The 16,973-nt window shown below is 41.6% G+C and overlaps 1 protein-coding gene across 1 annotated transcript in view; it reads right to left on the bottom strand.

The window, feature by feature from the left end:
* The window catches only part of CFAP43 (cilia and flagella associated protein 43), a 118,410-nt gene that overhangs the window by 88,466 nt on the left and 12,971 nt on the right, over nucleotides 1-16,973 (bottom strand). The window contains exons 4-5 of the mRNA XM_010356218.2: nucleotides 11,269-11,436; nucleotides 2,978-3,128 (exon numbers count right to left, since the gene is read on the bottom strand). Coding sequence (XP_010354520.2) covers nucleotides 2,978-3,128; nucleotides 11,269-11,436 — 319 coding nt within the window. The remainder of the gene's footprint in view (nucleotides 1-2,977; nucleotides 3,129-11,268; nucleotides 11,437-16,973) is intronic.

Genomic DNA, 16,973 nt, shown 5'->3' with positions numbered 1-16,973 from the left:
GATACATTTCTAATGCCCTAAATAAGTTGTGTAATGTGACTCAGGGCTATTTAAAGGCCTGTAATGTACCCTTCTGGCATTACCTATGAATAGATAATGGGATTATTTAATGTTTGTAATTTTTTAGGAGTCCACAACTCATCCATTTTTAAGACCTTATAATCGAATCATTATTGATTCCCTTGCCATTGGTACCCAGATCACAAGAAATGACATTGAAGGAGGGAATAGAATCAAGACATTTGAGATCTATTTTTGGTTATGCTTTCACTCATTGTACAGACATTAATTAATGTTTTAAACATTTTCCTCACTTTATTATGCTACAAAATGAAAAAGTAAACTACTGGGAAAATGTCTAACTTAAATACAAAATATATGGCTTTATTAATAATTCCTGAATGATTTACGGATGTCAAACTATAACATTACATTTCTGCTTTCAGAAAAATTTAAAATATACTGAGTACACAAGTCCTAGGAAATAAAGATGTCTGCCCGGACAATATATCCACATAGCAAAACTGCATGTGTACCCCTTAAATTTATACAAATAAAAAAGGTTTTAAAATAAAGATGTCTATTATGAGATTTAAAAATAGTAACTCCATAGTTGAGTATTTAAAGAAGACATTTCATAGCATTTCTCAAATGACAAGGACAATTGCCTGAATTTTAAATGTTTTATGCAGAGTTCATTATGTTTGTACAAAATGTGAAATATAAGGGCTCCTACACATATTTTCTGCCCAGAAAAAACCAATTTGAGATAGTAGAAATTTAGGGGCTCCAGGTACCAAATACTAAACACAGAAAAATTGGAGCTGCAAACCTTGATGGCTGATCTCTTTGTTCTTACTTTGCTGCCCCACTGTGGCTGAATGCAGTTATGTCTCCAAGGCTGAGACCTGTGCTATAAAAGGAACTACAGTATCCACAGGGGATGGGTTCCAGGACCCTCCAGCGAAACCAAAATCTGTGGATGCTCAAGTTCCTTATATAAAATGACATAGTATTTCCATATAACCTACATATATCCCCCTGTATATTTTTTCTTTATTTTCAATGTTTTTATTTTGTTTTTTCTCCCATATACTTTTAAGACATCTCCAGGTCACTTATAATACCTAAAACAATATAAATGTTTTAGAAATAGTTGTTATACTGTATTGTTTGGGAAATAATGAGAAAAAATAAAAGTGTGTATATATTCAGTACAGATGCAACCATACCACTTTTTTCTGAATATTTTTGATCTGCAGTGGGTTGAATACACAGAAGTGGAACCCATGAATGCAGGAGATTGACTATAATCTCTTTCCATAATTTAAAAAGGTGAATCATTGTCATTCATTAAAGGAAATATTAAGGGCATGTAACCCTTTCTCTTGTTTGCCACAGAGATTTTTTTAATGAACTAATCCTCATATTGAATTATTTTTATTTTATTTTATTTTATTTTTTGAGACGGAGTCTTGCTCTGTCACCTAGGCTGGAGTGCAATGGTGCGATCTCAGCTCACTGCAACCTCCGCCTCCCAGGTTCAAGTGATTCTCCCACCTCAGTCTCCCAAGTAGCTGGGATTACAGGCATCTGCCATCATGCCCAGCTAATTTTTGTATTTTTGTAGAGATGGGGATTTCATCATGTTGGCCAGGCTGGTCTTGAACCCCTGACCTCAGGTGATCTGCACGCCTTGGCCTCCCAAAGTGCTGGAATTACAGGCATGAGCCACTGTGCCTGGCCCACACTAAATTATTTTTAACATTCATAGCTTAATTCCATGCAGTAGTCAAAAACATTCAGGAAACTCCACCTCCTCTATCCTCTGCTGAGAATTTAACACAAGGGTAAGCATAGCAGGTTCAAGAGGGCCAAAAAAGTGGAGCTCCTCCCATCATCCCAAAGGTCTTGCAGGTGCTGCCCTCTGTTCCCTGACTCTCTCTTGAACAGCACCCCACACCTCACTTCCCCTTCATTTATCATGCTCCAGCCATATGCATCTTTTCTCAGTTCCTCACACATACCAATTTCTCTTTTTCCCTTAGGGTCTTGCACATGCAGGTCCTTCCACATGAAACATTCTTTATCCTGCTTGTAACATGAGTAATGCCTCCTTGTCCTTCAAATCTCAGCTTAAGTGTCATCTCCCCAGAGGCCTTCCTTAACCAGCCCATCCCTTCCTTGCTGCCCTGTCTCCATTTACTCTGTTGTGATAATTATCACAAAAGAACAATACTCTTTACTTTTGTTGTTGTTGTTGTTCTGTCTTCCTGACAAGAATGTAAGCTTCATGAGAATTACATGGAGCCTGCTTGGCCACCATGTGAATCCCATTGCCTAAAACAGTGTTTGCTACACAGAAGAAACTTGATAAATCTCTGTTTAATGAATGAATGGGTGTATAATACGTGGCAAACTCTCCCTTTTGACGCTTTCTTCTGCTGTTTCGTATGGCCTTGCTCCTCCCTCCCAGGTTTGCTCTTACTTCTGTGACTGCACCTTCTCAGAATTGTCTTTCGCCCCTGAATTCAGCAGTCAGCTGGCTCTGGCTCTCTTCTCTTCCCTTGCACCCTTTCTCTCTTTGCTCATCACATCTGCTCAGTGCTCCCACCGTCCTATCTGTAAGAATGACACTGACAGTCCCACTTCTCCTCCCTAACACTAGGTCCACTTTGCCAACTTCCACCCAGCATCTCCGCCTGGGTGTCTTCCCTGCACCGCAAATTGAGTATGCCCAAAATGGAAATCACACCTGGGCCCCCTGTTTCTGTTAGCAGCCACCATCATCCCAGTCATCCAAACTCAAATCTCCAGAGTCTTCATCTCTCACAGTCTCTGTGGCTAATCTATATTAAAAACCAAGATGATCCTCTGTATCCTGTATTTCTCATGGGACGGTTATGACAATCAAATGAGATCAGGCTTCCTAGACCTCAACCCATTAGGCAAACAGGAAGAGGTGCCAGGTACTTACCCGGAAAGTCTCTGCCTCTTCGCCTACTAGCCCAGCGACGGCTGACAGTGGCAGCACAGGTCCATAGATGAGATCTTTCGGCAACGACTGGGGGAAAACGACATCTGTTTCATTAAAAAATGACCCATCTTCTAGAGGTAATTTTACCGACCTGTAGACAAAAGAGGCATCAGAACAATCAGATGAACAGAAACTTCTTATTGATGCAACCACTGCTTATCAATGTAAGTGAGGTGGGGAGGTATTATAACTTACAAAAATCAAATAAAAAGATAAAAGCCACATGATAGATTTTAAAATACATAACAGGTTGTAAAAAGACAAGTTATACAGTTTTAAACTAAGTACTGAGGGATTATAAAAATTTTTGAAAGCTAATATCTAAAGCAGGAGTTGTAAATTTGAATACTGGATGGGGGTCAGGCAGGTGATATGTGACTGTTGAGGATAGTGGAAAGTGGGAAAATATTTATCCTTCCTCAAGATGGCAGGTACCACTCAGTTCAAGCCAAGAGGGTTGTTGACATGTGAGAATTTTGATTCCAAAATTTCAAGAGAATACTATAACCTGGATATTTATGAGAAATCTCTCAAACTTTAAATGTTGGCAACTAATTCAAATGAAAAACACTGTAGGCCAAAATAAATATATATTTAAACACATATTCAGGCTGCATTCAGCTACTTTTATAATCTCTAATATTGAGTTCATTTTCAAATTTATCATATATCTACTTTTAATTTGTAATATAGTTATAAAGGTTAATTTATAAGAAGACACAGAAGATGGGTGATTTCTGCATTTCCAACTGAGGCACCGGGTTCATCTCATTGGGGTGTGTCAGACAGTGGGTGCAGCCCACCGAGCAAGAGCTGAAGCAGGGCGAGGCATCACCTCACCTGGGAAGCACAACGGATAAGGGAATTCCCTTTCCTAGCCAAGGGAAACCATGACACACAGCACCTGGAAAATTGGGTCACTCCCACCCTAAAACTGCGCTTTTCCAAGGGTCTTAGCAAACCAGGAGATTAGATCCCACACCTGGCTCAGAGGGTCACACGCCCACGGAGCCTCCCTCATTACTAGCACAGCAGTCTGAGATCTAACTGCAAGGCAGCAGCGAGGCTGGGGGAGGGGCACCAGCCATTGCTGAGGCTTGAGTAGGTAAACAAAGCAGCCCGGAAGCTCGAACTGGGTGGAGCCCACCGCAGCTCAAGGAGGCCTGCCTCTGTAGACTCCACCTCTGGGGGCAGGGCATAGCCAAACAGAAGGCAGCCGAAACCTCTGCAGATTTAAATGTCCCTGTCTGACAGCTTTGAAGAGAGTAGTGGTTCTCCCAGCATGGAGGTTGAGATCTGAGAACGAACAGACTGCCAGCTCAAGTGAATCCCTGACCCCCGAGTAGCCTAACTGGGAGGCACCCCCCAGTAGGAGCAGACTGACACCTCATATGGTCGGGTACCCCTCTGAGATGAAGCTTCCAGAGGAGAGATCAGGCAGCAACATTTGCTGTTCAGGAATATTCACTCTTCTGCAGACTCCACTGCTGATACCCAGGCAAACAGGGTCTGGAGTGGACTCTGGCAAACTCCAACAGACCTGCAGCTGAGGGTCCTGACTGTTAGAAGGAAAACTAACAAGCAGAAAGGACATCCACACCAAAACCCCATCTGTATGTCACCATCATCAAAGACCAAAGCTAGATAAAACCACAAAGATGGGGGAAAAACAGAGCAGAAAAGCTGAAAATTCTAAAAATCAGAGCACCTCCCCCCTCCAAAGGAACTCAGCTCCTCACCAGCAATGGAACAAAGCTGGATGGAGAACGACTTTGATGAGTTGAGAGAAAGAGGCTTCAGACAATCAAACTTCTCTGAGCTAAAGGAGGAAGTTTGAATCCATTGCAAAGAATCTAAAAACCTTGAGAAAAGATCGAACAAATGGCTAACTAGAATAACCAATGTAGAGAAGTCCTTAAATGACCTGATAAAGCTGAAAACCATGGCACAAGAACTACGTGACAAATGTACAAGCTTCAGTAACTGATTCGATCAACTGGAAGAAAGGGTGTCAGTGATTGAAGATCAAATGAATCAAATGACGTGAGAAGAGAAGTTTAGAGAAAAAAGAGTAAAAAGAAATGAACAAAGCCTCCAAGAAATATGGGACTATGTGAAAAGACCAAATCTACATCTGATTGGCGTATCTGAAAGTGACGGGGAGAATGGAACCAAGTTGGAAAACACTCTGCAGGATATTATCCAGGAGAACTTCTCCAACCTAGCAAGGCAGGCCAAAATTCAAATTCAGGAAATACAGAGAACGCCACAAAGATACTCCTCGAGAAGAGCGAATCCAAGACACATAATTGTCAGATTCACCAAAGTTGAAATGAAGGAAAAAATGTTAAGGGCAGCCAGAGAGAAAGGTCGGGTTACCCACAAAGGGAAGCCCATCAGACTAACAGTGGATCTCTCGGCAGAAACTCTACAAGCCAGAAGAGAGTGGGGGCCAATATTCAACATTCTTAAAGAAAAGAATTTTAAACCCAGAATTTCATATCCAGCCAAACTAAGTTTCATAAGTGAAGGAGAAATAAAATCCTTTGCAGATAAGCAAATGCTGAGAGATTTTGTCACCATCAGGCCTGCCCTACAAGAGCTCTAAACATGGAAAGGAACAACCGGTACCAGCCATTGCAAAAACATGCCAAAATGTAAAGACCATCGGTGCTAGGAAGAAACCGCATCAACTAATGAGCAAAATAACCAGCTAACATCATAATGACAGGATCAAATTCACACATAACAATATTAACCTTAAATGTAAATGGGCTAAATGCTTCAATTAAAATACACAGACTGGCAAACAGGATAAAGAGTCAAGACCCATCAGTGTGCTGTATTCAGAAGACCCATCTCATGTGCAGAGACACATAGGCTCAAAATAAAGGGATGGAGGAAGATCTACCAAGCAAATGGAAAACAAAAAAGGCAGGGGTTGCAATCCTAGTCTCTGATAAAACAGACTTTAAAACAACAAAGATAAAAAGAGACAAAGAAGGACATTACATAATGGTAAAAGGATCAATTCAACAAGAAGAGCTAACTCTCCTAAATATATATGCACTCATTACAGGAGCACCCAGATTCATAAAGCAAGTCCTTAGAGACTTACCAAGAGACTGAGACTCCCACACAATAATAATGGGAGACTTTAACATCCCACTGTCAACATTAGACAGATCAACGAGACACAAAGTTAACAAGGATATCCAGGAATTGAACTCAGCTCTGCACCAAGCAGACCTAATAGACATCTACAGAACTCTCTACCCCAAATCAACAGAATATACATTCTTCTCAGCACCACACCACACTTATTCCAAAATTGACCATATAGTTGGAAGTAAAGCGCTCCTCAGCAAATGTAAAAGAACAGAAATTGTAACAAACTGTCTCTCAGACCACAGTGCAATCAAACTAGAACTCAGGATTAAGAAACTCAGTCAAAACCGCTCAACTACATGGAAACTGAACAACCTGCTCCTGAATGACTACTGGGTACATAACGAAATGAAGGCAGAAATAGAGATGTTCTTTGAAACCAGTGAGAACAAAGATACAACATACCAGAATCTCTGGAACACATTTAAAGCAGTGTGTAGAGGGAAATTTATAGCACTAAATGCCCAAAAGAGAAAGCAGGAAAGATCTAAAACTGACACCCTAACATCACAATTAAAAGAACCAGAAAAGCAAGAGCAAACACATTCAAAAGCTAACAGAAGGCAAGAAATAACTAAGATCAGAGCAGAACTTAAGGAGATAGAGTCACAAAAAGACACAAAAAACCCTTCAATATATCAGTGAATCCAGGAGCTGGTTTTTTGAAAAGATCAACACAATTGATAGACCGTTAGCAAGACTAATAAAGAAGAAAAGAGAGACAAATCAAATAGATGCAATAAAAAATGATAAAGGGGATATCACCACAGACCCTACTGAAATACAAACTACCATCAGAGAATACTATAAACATCTCTATGCAAATAAACTAGAAAACCTAGAAGAAATGGATAAATTCCTGGACACATACACTCTCCCGAGACTAAACCAGGGAGAAGTTGAATCCCTGAATAGACCAATAACAGGCTCTGAAATTGAGGCAATAATTAATAGCCTATCAACCAAAAAAAGTCCAGGACCAGACGGATTCACAGCCGAATTCTACCAGAGGTATGAGAGGAGCTGGTACCATTCCTTCTGAAACTATTCCAATCAATAGAAAAAGAGGGAATCCTCCCTAACTCATTTTATGAGGCCAACATCATCCTGATACCAAAGCCTGGCAGAGACACAACAAAAAAAGAGAATTTTAGACCAATACCCCTGATGAACATCAATGCAAAAATCCCTAATAAAATACTGGCAAACTGAATCCAACAGCACATCAAAAAGCTTATCCACCATGACCAAGTGGGCTTCATCCCTGGGATGCAAGGCTGGTTCAACATATGCAAATCAATAAGCATAATCCAGCATATAAACAGAACCAAAGACAAAAACTACATGATCATCTCAACAGATGCAGAAAAGGCCTTTGACAAAATTCAACAGCCCTTTATGCTAAAAACTCTCAATAAATTCAGTATTGATGGAATGTATCTCAAAATAATAAAAACTATTTAGGACAAACCCACAGCCAATATAATACTGAATGGGCAAAAACTGGAAGCATTCCCTTTGAAAATTGGCACAAGACAGGGATGCCCTCTCTCACCACTCCTACTCAACATAGTGTTGGAAGTTCTGGCCAGGGCAATCAGGCAGGAGAAAGAAATAAAGGGTATTCAATTAGGAAAAGAGGAAGTCAGATTGTCCCTGTTTGCAGATGACATGATTGTATATTTAGAAAACCCCATCCTCGCAGTCCAAAATCTCCTTCAGCTGATAAGCAACTTCAGCAAAGTCTCAGGATACAAAATCAATGGACAAAAATCGCAGGCATTCTTATACACCAATAATAGACAAACAGAGAGCCAAATCATGCGTGAACTCCCATTCACAATTGCTTCAAATAGAATAAAATACCTAGGAATCCAACTTACAAGGGATGTAAAGGACCTCTTCAAGGAGAACTACAAACCACTGCTCAATGAAATAAAAGAGGACACAAACAAATGGAAGAATATTCCATGCTCATGGATAGGAAGAATCAATATTGTGAAAATAAATATTGTGAAAAGGTAATTTATAGATTCAATGCCATCCCCATTAAGCTACCAATGACTTTCTTCAGAGAACTGGAAAAAACTACTTTAAAGTTCATATGGAACCAAAAAAGAGCCCGCATTGCCAAGACAATCCTAAGCCAAAAGAACAAAGCTGGAGGCATCACGCTACCTGAATTCAAACTATACTACAAGGCTACAGTAACCAAAACAGCATGGTACTAGTACCAAAACAGAGATATAGACCAATGGAACAGAACAGAGCCCTCAGAAATAATACCACACATCTACAACCATCTGATCTTTGATAAACCTGACAAAAACAAAAAATGGGGAAAGGATTCCCTATTTAATAAAGGGTGCTGGGAAAACTGGCTAGCCATATGTAGAAAGCTGAAACAGGATCCCTTCCTTACACCTCGTACAAAAATTAATTCAAGATGGATTAGAGACTTAAATGTTAGGCCTAAAACCATAAAAACCCTAAAAGAAAACCTAGGCAATACCATTCAGGACATAGGCATGGGCAAGGACTTTATATCTAAAACACCAAAAGCAAGCAACAAAAGCCAAAATTGACAAATGAGAGCTAATTAAACTAAAGAGCTTCTGCACAGCAAAAAAAAAAAAAAAAAAAAAAAAAAAAAAAAAAAAAAACCCTACCATCAGAGTGAACAGGCAATATACAGAATGGGAGAAAATTTTTGCAATCTACTCATCTGACAAAGGGCTAATATCCAGAACCTACAAAGAACTCAAACAAATTTATAAGAAAAAAACAAACAACCCATCAAAAAGTGGGCAAAGGATATGAACAGACATTTCTCAAAAGAAGACATTTATGTAGCCAACAGACACATGAAAAAATGCTCATCATCACTAGCTATCAGATAAATGCAAATCAAAACCATGATGAGATACCATCTCACACCAGTTAGAATGGCGATCATTAAAAAGTCAGGAAACAACAGGTGCTGGAGAGGATGTGGAGAAATAGGAACAGTTTTACACTGTTGGTGGGATTGTAAACTAGTTCAACCATTGTGGAAGAGAGTGTGGTGATTCCTCAAGGATCTAGAACTAGAAATACCATTTGACCCAGCCATCCCATTACTGGATATCTACCCAAAGGATTATAAATCATGCTGCTATAAAGACACATGCACACATACGTTTATTGTGGCACTATTCACAATAGCAAAGACTTGGAACCAACCCAAATGTCCATCACTGACAGACTGGATTAAGAAAATGTGGCACATATACACCATGGAATACTATGCAGCCATAAAAAAGGATGAGTTCATGTCCTTTGTAGGGACATGGATGCAGCTGGAAACCATCATTCTCAGCAAACTATCGCAAGGACAAAAAAGCAAACACTGCATGTTCTCACTCATCGGTGGGAATTGAACAATGAGAACACTTGGACACAGGAAGGGGTACATCATACACTGGGGCCTGTTGTGGGGTGAGGGGGGAGGGATAGCATTTGGAGATATACCTAATGTAAATGATGAGTTAATGGGTGCAGCACACCAACATGGAACATGTATACATATGTAACAAACCTGCATGTTGTGCACATGTACACTAGAACTTAAAGTATAATAAAAAATAAATAAAATAAAATAAAGAAAAACAATCACATAAAAACAGCATCTACTACTCAAATGTAAGGCTGAAGTGTGTTTGAATTCTGCTTGCTTTGTGAACTAGGACAATCCACTCATTTCATCTCCCATTTTATTTGCTTATAGAAAAGTTACAACTCAGTATTCAGAACTTGAGTAGAACGTTTGAGGGAGGCAAAGGCAGAAAAGGGTGTGATAAATTACTTGTCTGCCCTCATAAGGATCTGCTGGAGATACCACCCACTTTTACTAAAAGGTGCAGTGTTGTCAACTCTCACTAGAGACAGATTTGGCTGTTCAATGGGATTGTGAAAAAGAAGTTGAGACATGAAGAGCACTGAGCAGAAAGAAGTGCTTCTCTTAAGGCTCTCCATTTCGAAAGCTTTATTCACTAGCTTTAGATTCTCTTAAGGCGATTTATCAAAAATTGCAATTTCAAGGGAACACTTTGCAATCTCTTAAAATCAAGAGATCCAACATCTCTCCAACTGTGACTTCATGAAGTACACTGGAAATGGTCAGCTCAGTAGCACCTTGAGTCTCCGAGCTCTTTCTCAACAAAAGCACCCATTATCACCAGGGCATTTGTCACAGAATTTCTCTTTGACCCAGTTCTATTTAAACAGGTAACTCCCATGGCTCCACTATACACAACTAACCTTTTGCTTGTGGATAATGTGGCTGAATGTATAATCTGCATACTTTCTTTTCTTTTTTTTTTGAGACGGAATCTTGCTCTGTCCCCAGGCTGGTGTGCAGTGGCGCGATCTTGGCTCATAGAAACCACCGCCTCTTGGGTTCAAGTGATTCTCCTGCCTCAGGCTCCCGAGTAGCTGGGACTACAGGCGGGTGCCACCATGCCCAGCTAATTTTTTTGTATTTTCAGTAGAGACAGGGTTTCCCCGTATTAGCCAGGATGGTCTCAATCTCCTGACCTCACGATCTGCCTGCCTTGGCCTCCCAAACTGCTGGGATTACAGGCGTGAGCCACGGCGCTCGGCCAATCTGCATACTTTCTATATCTAACCGTTTCTTATTTTTGAAATTCCAGTAGGGCATCCAAATAATAGCAAAAAGTCTTAACTCTCCTTTTTATACAACAGGCATTATTTAAAATAGTAAGGACAAATCAAATTTTAGAAAATTAGATCATGTTGGAAAAAACTCTCAGAGAACTTAATATTTTAAATAAATTCATTGGGAAACAAGTCAGAGAATTCTTTTGAAACGCAAACAACCCCTCCAAGGTAATCACACATGTAGAAAGATGTTATAACAAGATAAGTTGAATGTATATACGTGTGTGTGTGTATGCATATATATGTATGTATAAAGCCACTTAATTCATCAAATTGACCCAATCACATTACATGAATGCAAACAAGGACCATTGTATTGCTACTGTTGTAACAAAGCCTCCTACCTTGCTCTGAAATGATGCTCCTGGTTACTTCTTTCAACGGTCCACACGCTCACTGCACTTGGACTTGATAAGCACAGCTGGCGCCAGTTCATGGGGTTAAAAGACATTTGGTTCACATCCATTCCAGGCTGTGATTTCTTGCATAAAATGACATTTGATTCCCAGTTCCTTAGAGAAAAATAGCATTTGATGAAAAAAAATTAATTTGAATTTCACGTACTTAGAACATTTATCTATTTTTTAAATTTGTATAAATTGGGATATAATTTATGATACGATTGATATAATCAATGACCTTAATGTCAAATTTATAAATAATTATGCTTATCACTGTATTGTATCCTAAGAAAGCAAAATAACTGTATATTTTAAAAACATTATACTGTCATATGCTATACCAAGGCTATTTTATCCTCTTTAATAATTTTGCAATTTAACTCAGCCAAACCTAGAAAATGAAATATATCATCACATTTGCTACAAAACAAGTGTAAGTGCCTGAATCTCTAAGTATTACACATGAGTACTCCATATGGATCTTGGGGTTCTGTTCTCATTCATGCCAATTGATCATTTAGTGAGTTTTAAAAATTAAAGTGGTGCCAGGTGCGGTGGCTCACACCTGTAATCCAGCACTTTGGGAGGCCCAAGTGGGTGGATCACGAGGTCAGGAGTTCGAGACCAGCCTGGCCAATATGATGAAACCCTGTCTCTACTAAAAATACAAAAATTAGCTGGGTGTGGTGGTGCATGCCTGCAGTCCCAGCTACTTGGAAGGCTGAGGCAGGAGCATTGCTTGAACCTGGGAGGCGGAGGTTGCAGTGAGCCAAGATCATGCCACTGCACTCCAGCCTGGGCGACAGAGCAACACTCCATCTCAAAAATAAATAAATGAATAAAGTGGTGTATTTTAAAATGGATTTATTCATTTACCCATTTAAGAGACTATCCTGAACTCCTACCATGAACAAAGTCCCTTGCTACATGAAAGAAAAGAAAAAAATTAAATGTGAGCTATGCCCTTAAATGAGGGGCCAGAACTCCATTCAGAGTCGTGATTAGGAAACTGGAGCTAATATTTATTGAACTTAGCTTGTCTTTCACTCCCTCCTGCCCTCGTCCTTCATTTCCTATGACAAATGCCCTGCCCATCACATCAACCACACTCTTGCTGGAATCTCTGGTTCCCTTGATCCTTTGACTTTTTGCATCAGGTACCTGGCAAAGACCGTCAACCCTGAATGGAGACAACTGAAAGCCTGGGCTACTGGAGACATGGGAACAAAGACTACAGGACTGTACATGGCAGTAACACCATAAATTTGTGGTTGCCACCCCCACCAGACCCTCAATAGTCTCTCCAATACTGCTATGTTTCTCTGGCTAGTTCTCTCTCTCTCATTCTCTAAAATGGGCATTTAAAATATTCTCCCCTCTCCTGAAACCTCTAGCTCCTCTACTCCCTTCTCAATCTCAGTAAATGACCTTGATTCTCGTGAATAAAATAGAGGCCATCAGCTGAGAATTCTTGCTCTCAAGTATAACTACCCATTTGGGTTGGCATGGTTCTCTCCACCTCCTCTTCTCTTACAATGGAAGGTGCGTCCTTCCTCCTACCTAACACCAATTTCACCTCCTGTGCTCTGGGTCCCACAGTCTTGCCTTCTTAGGGACATTGGTTTATCCATGATAACTGCATCTTCAACTCTCCCTCTCTCCTGACTTCTTTCTGCCAACACACGAGTGCTCATCCATATCATTCTCAAAAGAAGCCTTCCCTTAGTCTCACCTTTCTATGTCTCTCCCCTCTCCTCGGAGTCAAACTTTTTGAGCAAGCTGTTCTAAAGTCACCACCATGGCTTCCTCAGCTACATTCTCCTCATCCCAGGATATCTGCATCCTGTCACCACCATTCCACTGACATAGCTATATCCACAGATACCTGCCTTCATCCTAAATCCAAAAGGCACTTCTCGGTCATTGTCTAACTTTACCTCTGCAGAACTGGTCACTGTTCACCACAACCACCTTCTGGAATCAGTCTCAGACTCTCTGTCACACACCTCTTATGGGACATCACAGATCCTCTCAATTGTGTCTGGGCCCTTGACCACCTCTTCTGCCTGGCTGACTCAGTGGCTGTCCAACTCTGTGTGCACTTTGACTAACTTCATGTAGGCACACCCCACCTGTGCCTCGCCTCACACCCACTTCATATGCCCAGAGGCTTCACTGGGGCTTCACTGGGGCTTCTGGGGACAATCACGACAAATCTGAAAGTGTGAAGGAGTTATCACCCTGTGCAGTGAGGCTTTGATCGATGGGATACAGGAGTTGGTGGGTGAATTCTTATCTCCTCCTCTCCCCTTCCCCACTCACAGTCTATCACTGCTTGAGGACTGTCCTGATTCACAGCAGTTCATAGAACCTCTCAGAAGACCACTTTCAAGATAGAGTAACCAATTGCACTTGGAACCAAATGGTGGCCAGCAAGGTAATGCACCCTCATACTAGTTCTCCTGTCCTGGGATCACACACCCTGCTAAAGATGGGGTGCATGAGTTCTTGCCCCAGCCTCTGCTTTCCGTAGAACTCAGGCTGAGGCACATTCTGGAACCCTCCTTGCCTAGTGTCCTTTCTCCTTTCATAGCTACTCCTATGAGTCTCCTAGGTGGGTCCCTTCCATTGATATTCCTCTAGGTTCCACCCTAGGCTCTTCTTGAGGTGTTCTTACTTACATTTAGCACTTTGGCTATCCATTGACTTAATTATTCCCAAATGTTTATCTCCAGCCCTCGCTCCTGAGCACCAGTCCTGGATATCTGTGGCAAGGGCATGTGTCCCTCAATATTTATTCTCCATTTCTCCCTGTGAGTAACAGAACCCCCGAATATTAGCCAGGCACATATGGCCACTCACAATAAGGACCTAATATTACCCAGCCGCCCTAGAAGCTGGCTGTGGTTTATAGACTATCCAGTCAATGAATGTAAGTGGCAGTCATGTGTGTACCTTCTAAGTCCTGCATTTATTTATTTATTTATTTATTTATTTATTTATTTATTTCCTTCCTTCCTTCCTTCCCTCCCTCCCTCCCTCCCTCCTTCCTTCCTTCCTCCCCTCCCCTCCCCTCCCTTCCCTCCCTCCCTCCTCCCTTCCTCCCTTCCCTTCCCTTCCCTTCCCTTCCCCTCCCTTCCTTTCTTTCTTTTTGAATTATCATTACTTTACTGTTCCAGGCATTTTAAATATTCATACAATTGCCTTATTTCAGCAGTCATTTCCTCTCCAGTATAGATTTTGTGTCCAGGATCAGAGCCATGTACATCACTGAATAAGCACCCGCAGGCTACATGGGACCCACTCCGGCGCCCATGTCTTTGCTAGTAGAGCCTTTCACCACACCCGCAAGAGGGCTGGACCTTCCCTTGCTTGACATAGCCTCCACTGTGAATGAAAACACACTTTGTAGATTCAATCCCAGTACACTTCCAGCACTCCCAGGTGTTCCATGTATGTGGCAATCACCCTGAGAGCTAGTGATACATCACGTCAGCTGGTACCTATGCCAGCACCCACTCCACTATATCATACAGATGCTGAGGCACTTAAGTGTTCTGGGTAAAATGGAGTCCGTAATTGCCATAGGAGTTGAGTGTGGAGGAAGGGGACTTTCTCTCAATAATGAATACCCTTAATACAAATTTAGCAGATTTATAATTTCATGTCTGTTTACATTTATTGTCAAAGCTTCACAAACTATTTACATAAATGAAAGCATGTTCAAGTTTCTAAATGCCACTATGATAAGCAAACAGAGAAACTGCTGAGACAACACTTGCTTGCGCCATAAATACATATGGCAACATCTGGTCATTCTTAAAGAAATGCTTGTGTTTCCAAGGCCAGGCACGATGGCTTACGTCTGGAATCCCAGCACTTTGGGAGGCTGAGGCAGGCAGATCATGAGGTCAGGAGATCGAGACCATCCTGGCTAACATGGTGAAACTTGTTCTCTACTAAAAATACAAAAAATTAGCTGGGTGTGGTGGGGGCACCTGTAGTCCCAGCTACTCGGGAGGCTGAGGCAGGAAAATGGTGTGAACCCGGGAGGAGCTTGCCGTGAGCTGAGATCGTGCCACTGCACTCCAGCCTGGGTGACAGAGTGAGACTCCATCTCAAAAAAAAAAAAAAATGCTTGTGTTTCCAAAAAGAATTTTTTTCCAAGTCATAAGCCTTATGCAATTCTTCCAAAGTAATAATGTGTGTGTCCTTCCTTCTCAAGCAATGGTTCAAGGCATCTCAAGGCATATTGCTGGTCTGAGGTTCCGATTTAACTGGCTGGGGGGAGAGGGAAAGAGTGGGCACTAACATTTCTTAAAAGCTTCACAAGTCATTCCAGCATGTAGTCAGTGTTGAGAACCTTGGTACTAAAGGCTCTTGCATCTTCCTACTGTCACTTGTCCTCTCCAAAAGCCCTTGAAGTGGTCCCTGGGTCAGGCAATGATCTCTTTCCTGCAAGCCCTGCATTTCAACAAAAGGTTTGTACCCTTCCCCTCATCCTTTTCCCTCCCCATTGGCTCCCAAAATACACTGGTGGTTTAGGGTTCCTCTGCTGTTCCTAGGGTGTTGCTCTCATCTCTACTATTTACCCCATTATAGACCAGAGATGAAAGCAACACCCTAGGAAAAGCAGAGCAGCATGACGGGGAGACTGGACGCTGACCCCGAGGAGCCACCACACCATTCACAGCTGCTCGTGCCCAGACAATTGCATGTGAGAGAAGGAAACACGTGTTGGTGATTTGGGTTTCTGTGGCCACAACTGAACCTAAGTCCTAACTGATATATCAGCTGCCAACTAGATATCTCTGTTTGTTCATCTCAAGCACTGTCAGTTCCGTTTGTCCCCCAGCTTATCTTCCCCCATTGCCTCCCCTAAATTCCCTGTCTCCAAGCCCTCAGTATCTCTCTGAATAGCACCACAGTGTCCCTAAGTTGCCCAAGTCACACACAACTCTGGGTATAACCCTAGACCCATCCCTCTTCCTCAGCACAACACTCAACATTTAGTCAGTTATAAGTCCCATGATGCTTCCTCCCAAACACCTCCCAAATAGTTTCACTTCCCTCCATCCCTACTCCCACCCTAGTCCATGCCACAGTCATCTCTCACCTGGACCACCACAGCCTCCTAATTGATGTTCATGCCTTGTTTCCTTCCAATATATCTTCCACAATATGAAAGTACTGGAGATACTTTCACTGGAAATAACTGGCTGAAAGGAGTCTTCTTAAATGCAGATATAATTGTGTCACATCCCTGCTTAAAACCCTTTAGTAGCTCCCCACTGCCTTTAGGATAAAGGATTTGTCCATTAGCACAGCTTATATGGAGTGTGGGTATCCTTCCCAGTATGCCTAGGAGAAACCCAGTTTAGGCTGAAGTGCCCTGCATTTATCAGCAACACCCTCTTTCACTCTCAAAAGCATCCTGATTTGGATGATAAACCACATGGTCACCTACTTATATGGCTGCTCATGAGCTCACCTCTGACTGTGCCTCCAAGCTTGCCTCTCTCATGGCAAATCTCTTGTTCCCATTATTATGACCTTTTCATTGAAACCTGCTGTGCTTTTTCTACTTCATGGCCTTTGCACATGCCATTCTTGTGCCTGGGATGTTCTTTCTTCTCGTCATAAAGCTG

The sequence above is a fragment of the Rhinopithecus roxellana genome, chromosome 11, assembly GCF_007565055.1.
Source record: "Rhinopithecus roxellana isolate Shanxi Qingling chromosome 11, ASM756505v1, whole genome shotgun sequence".
Classification (NCBI taxonomy): Eukaryota; Metazoa; Chordata; class Mammalia; order Primates; family Cercopithecidae; genus Rhinopithecus; species Rhinopithecus roxellana.
This window is presented reverse-complemented; position numbering and strand designations above follow the sequence as displayed.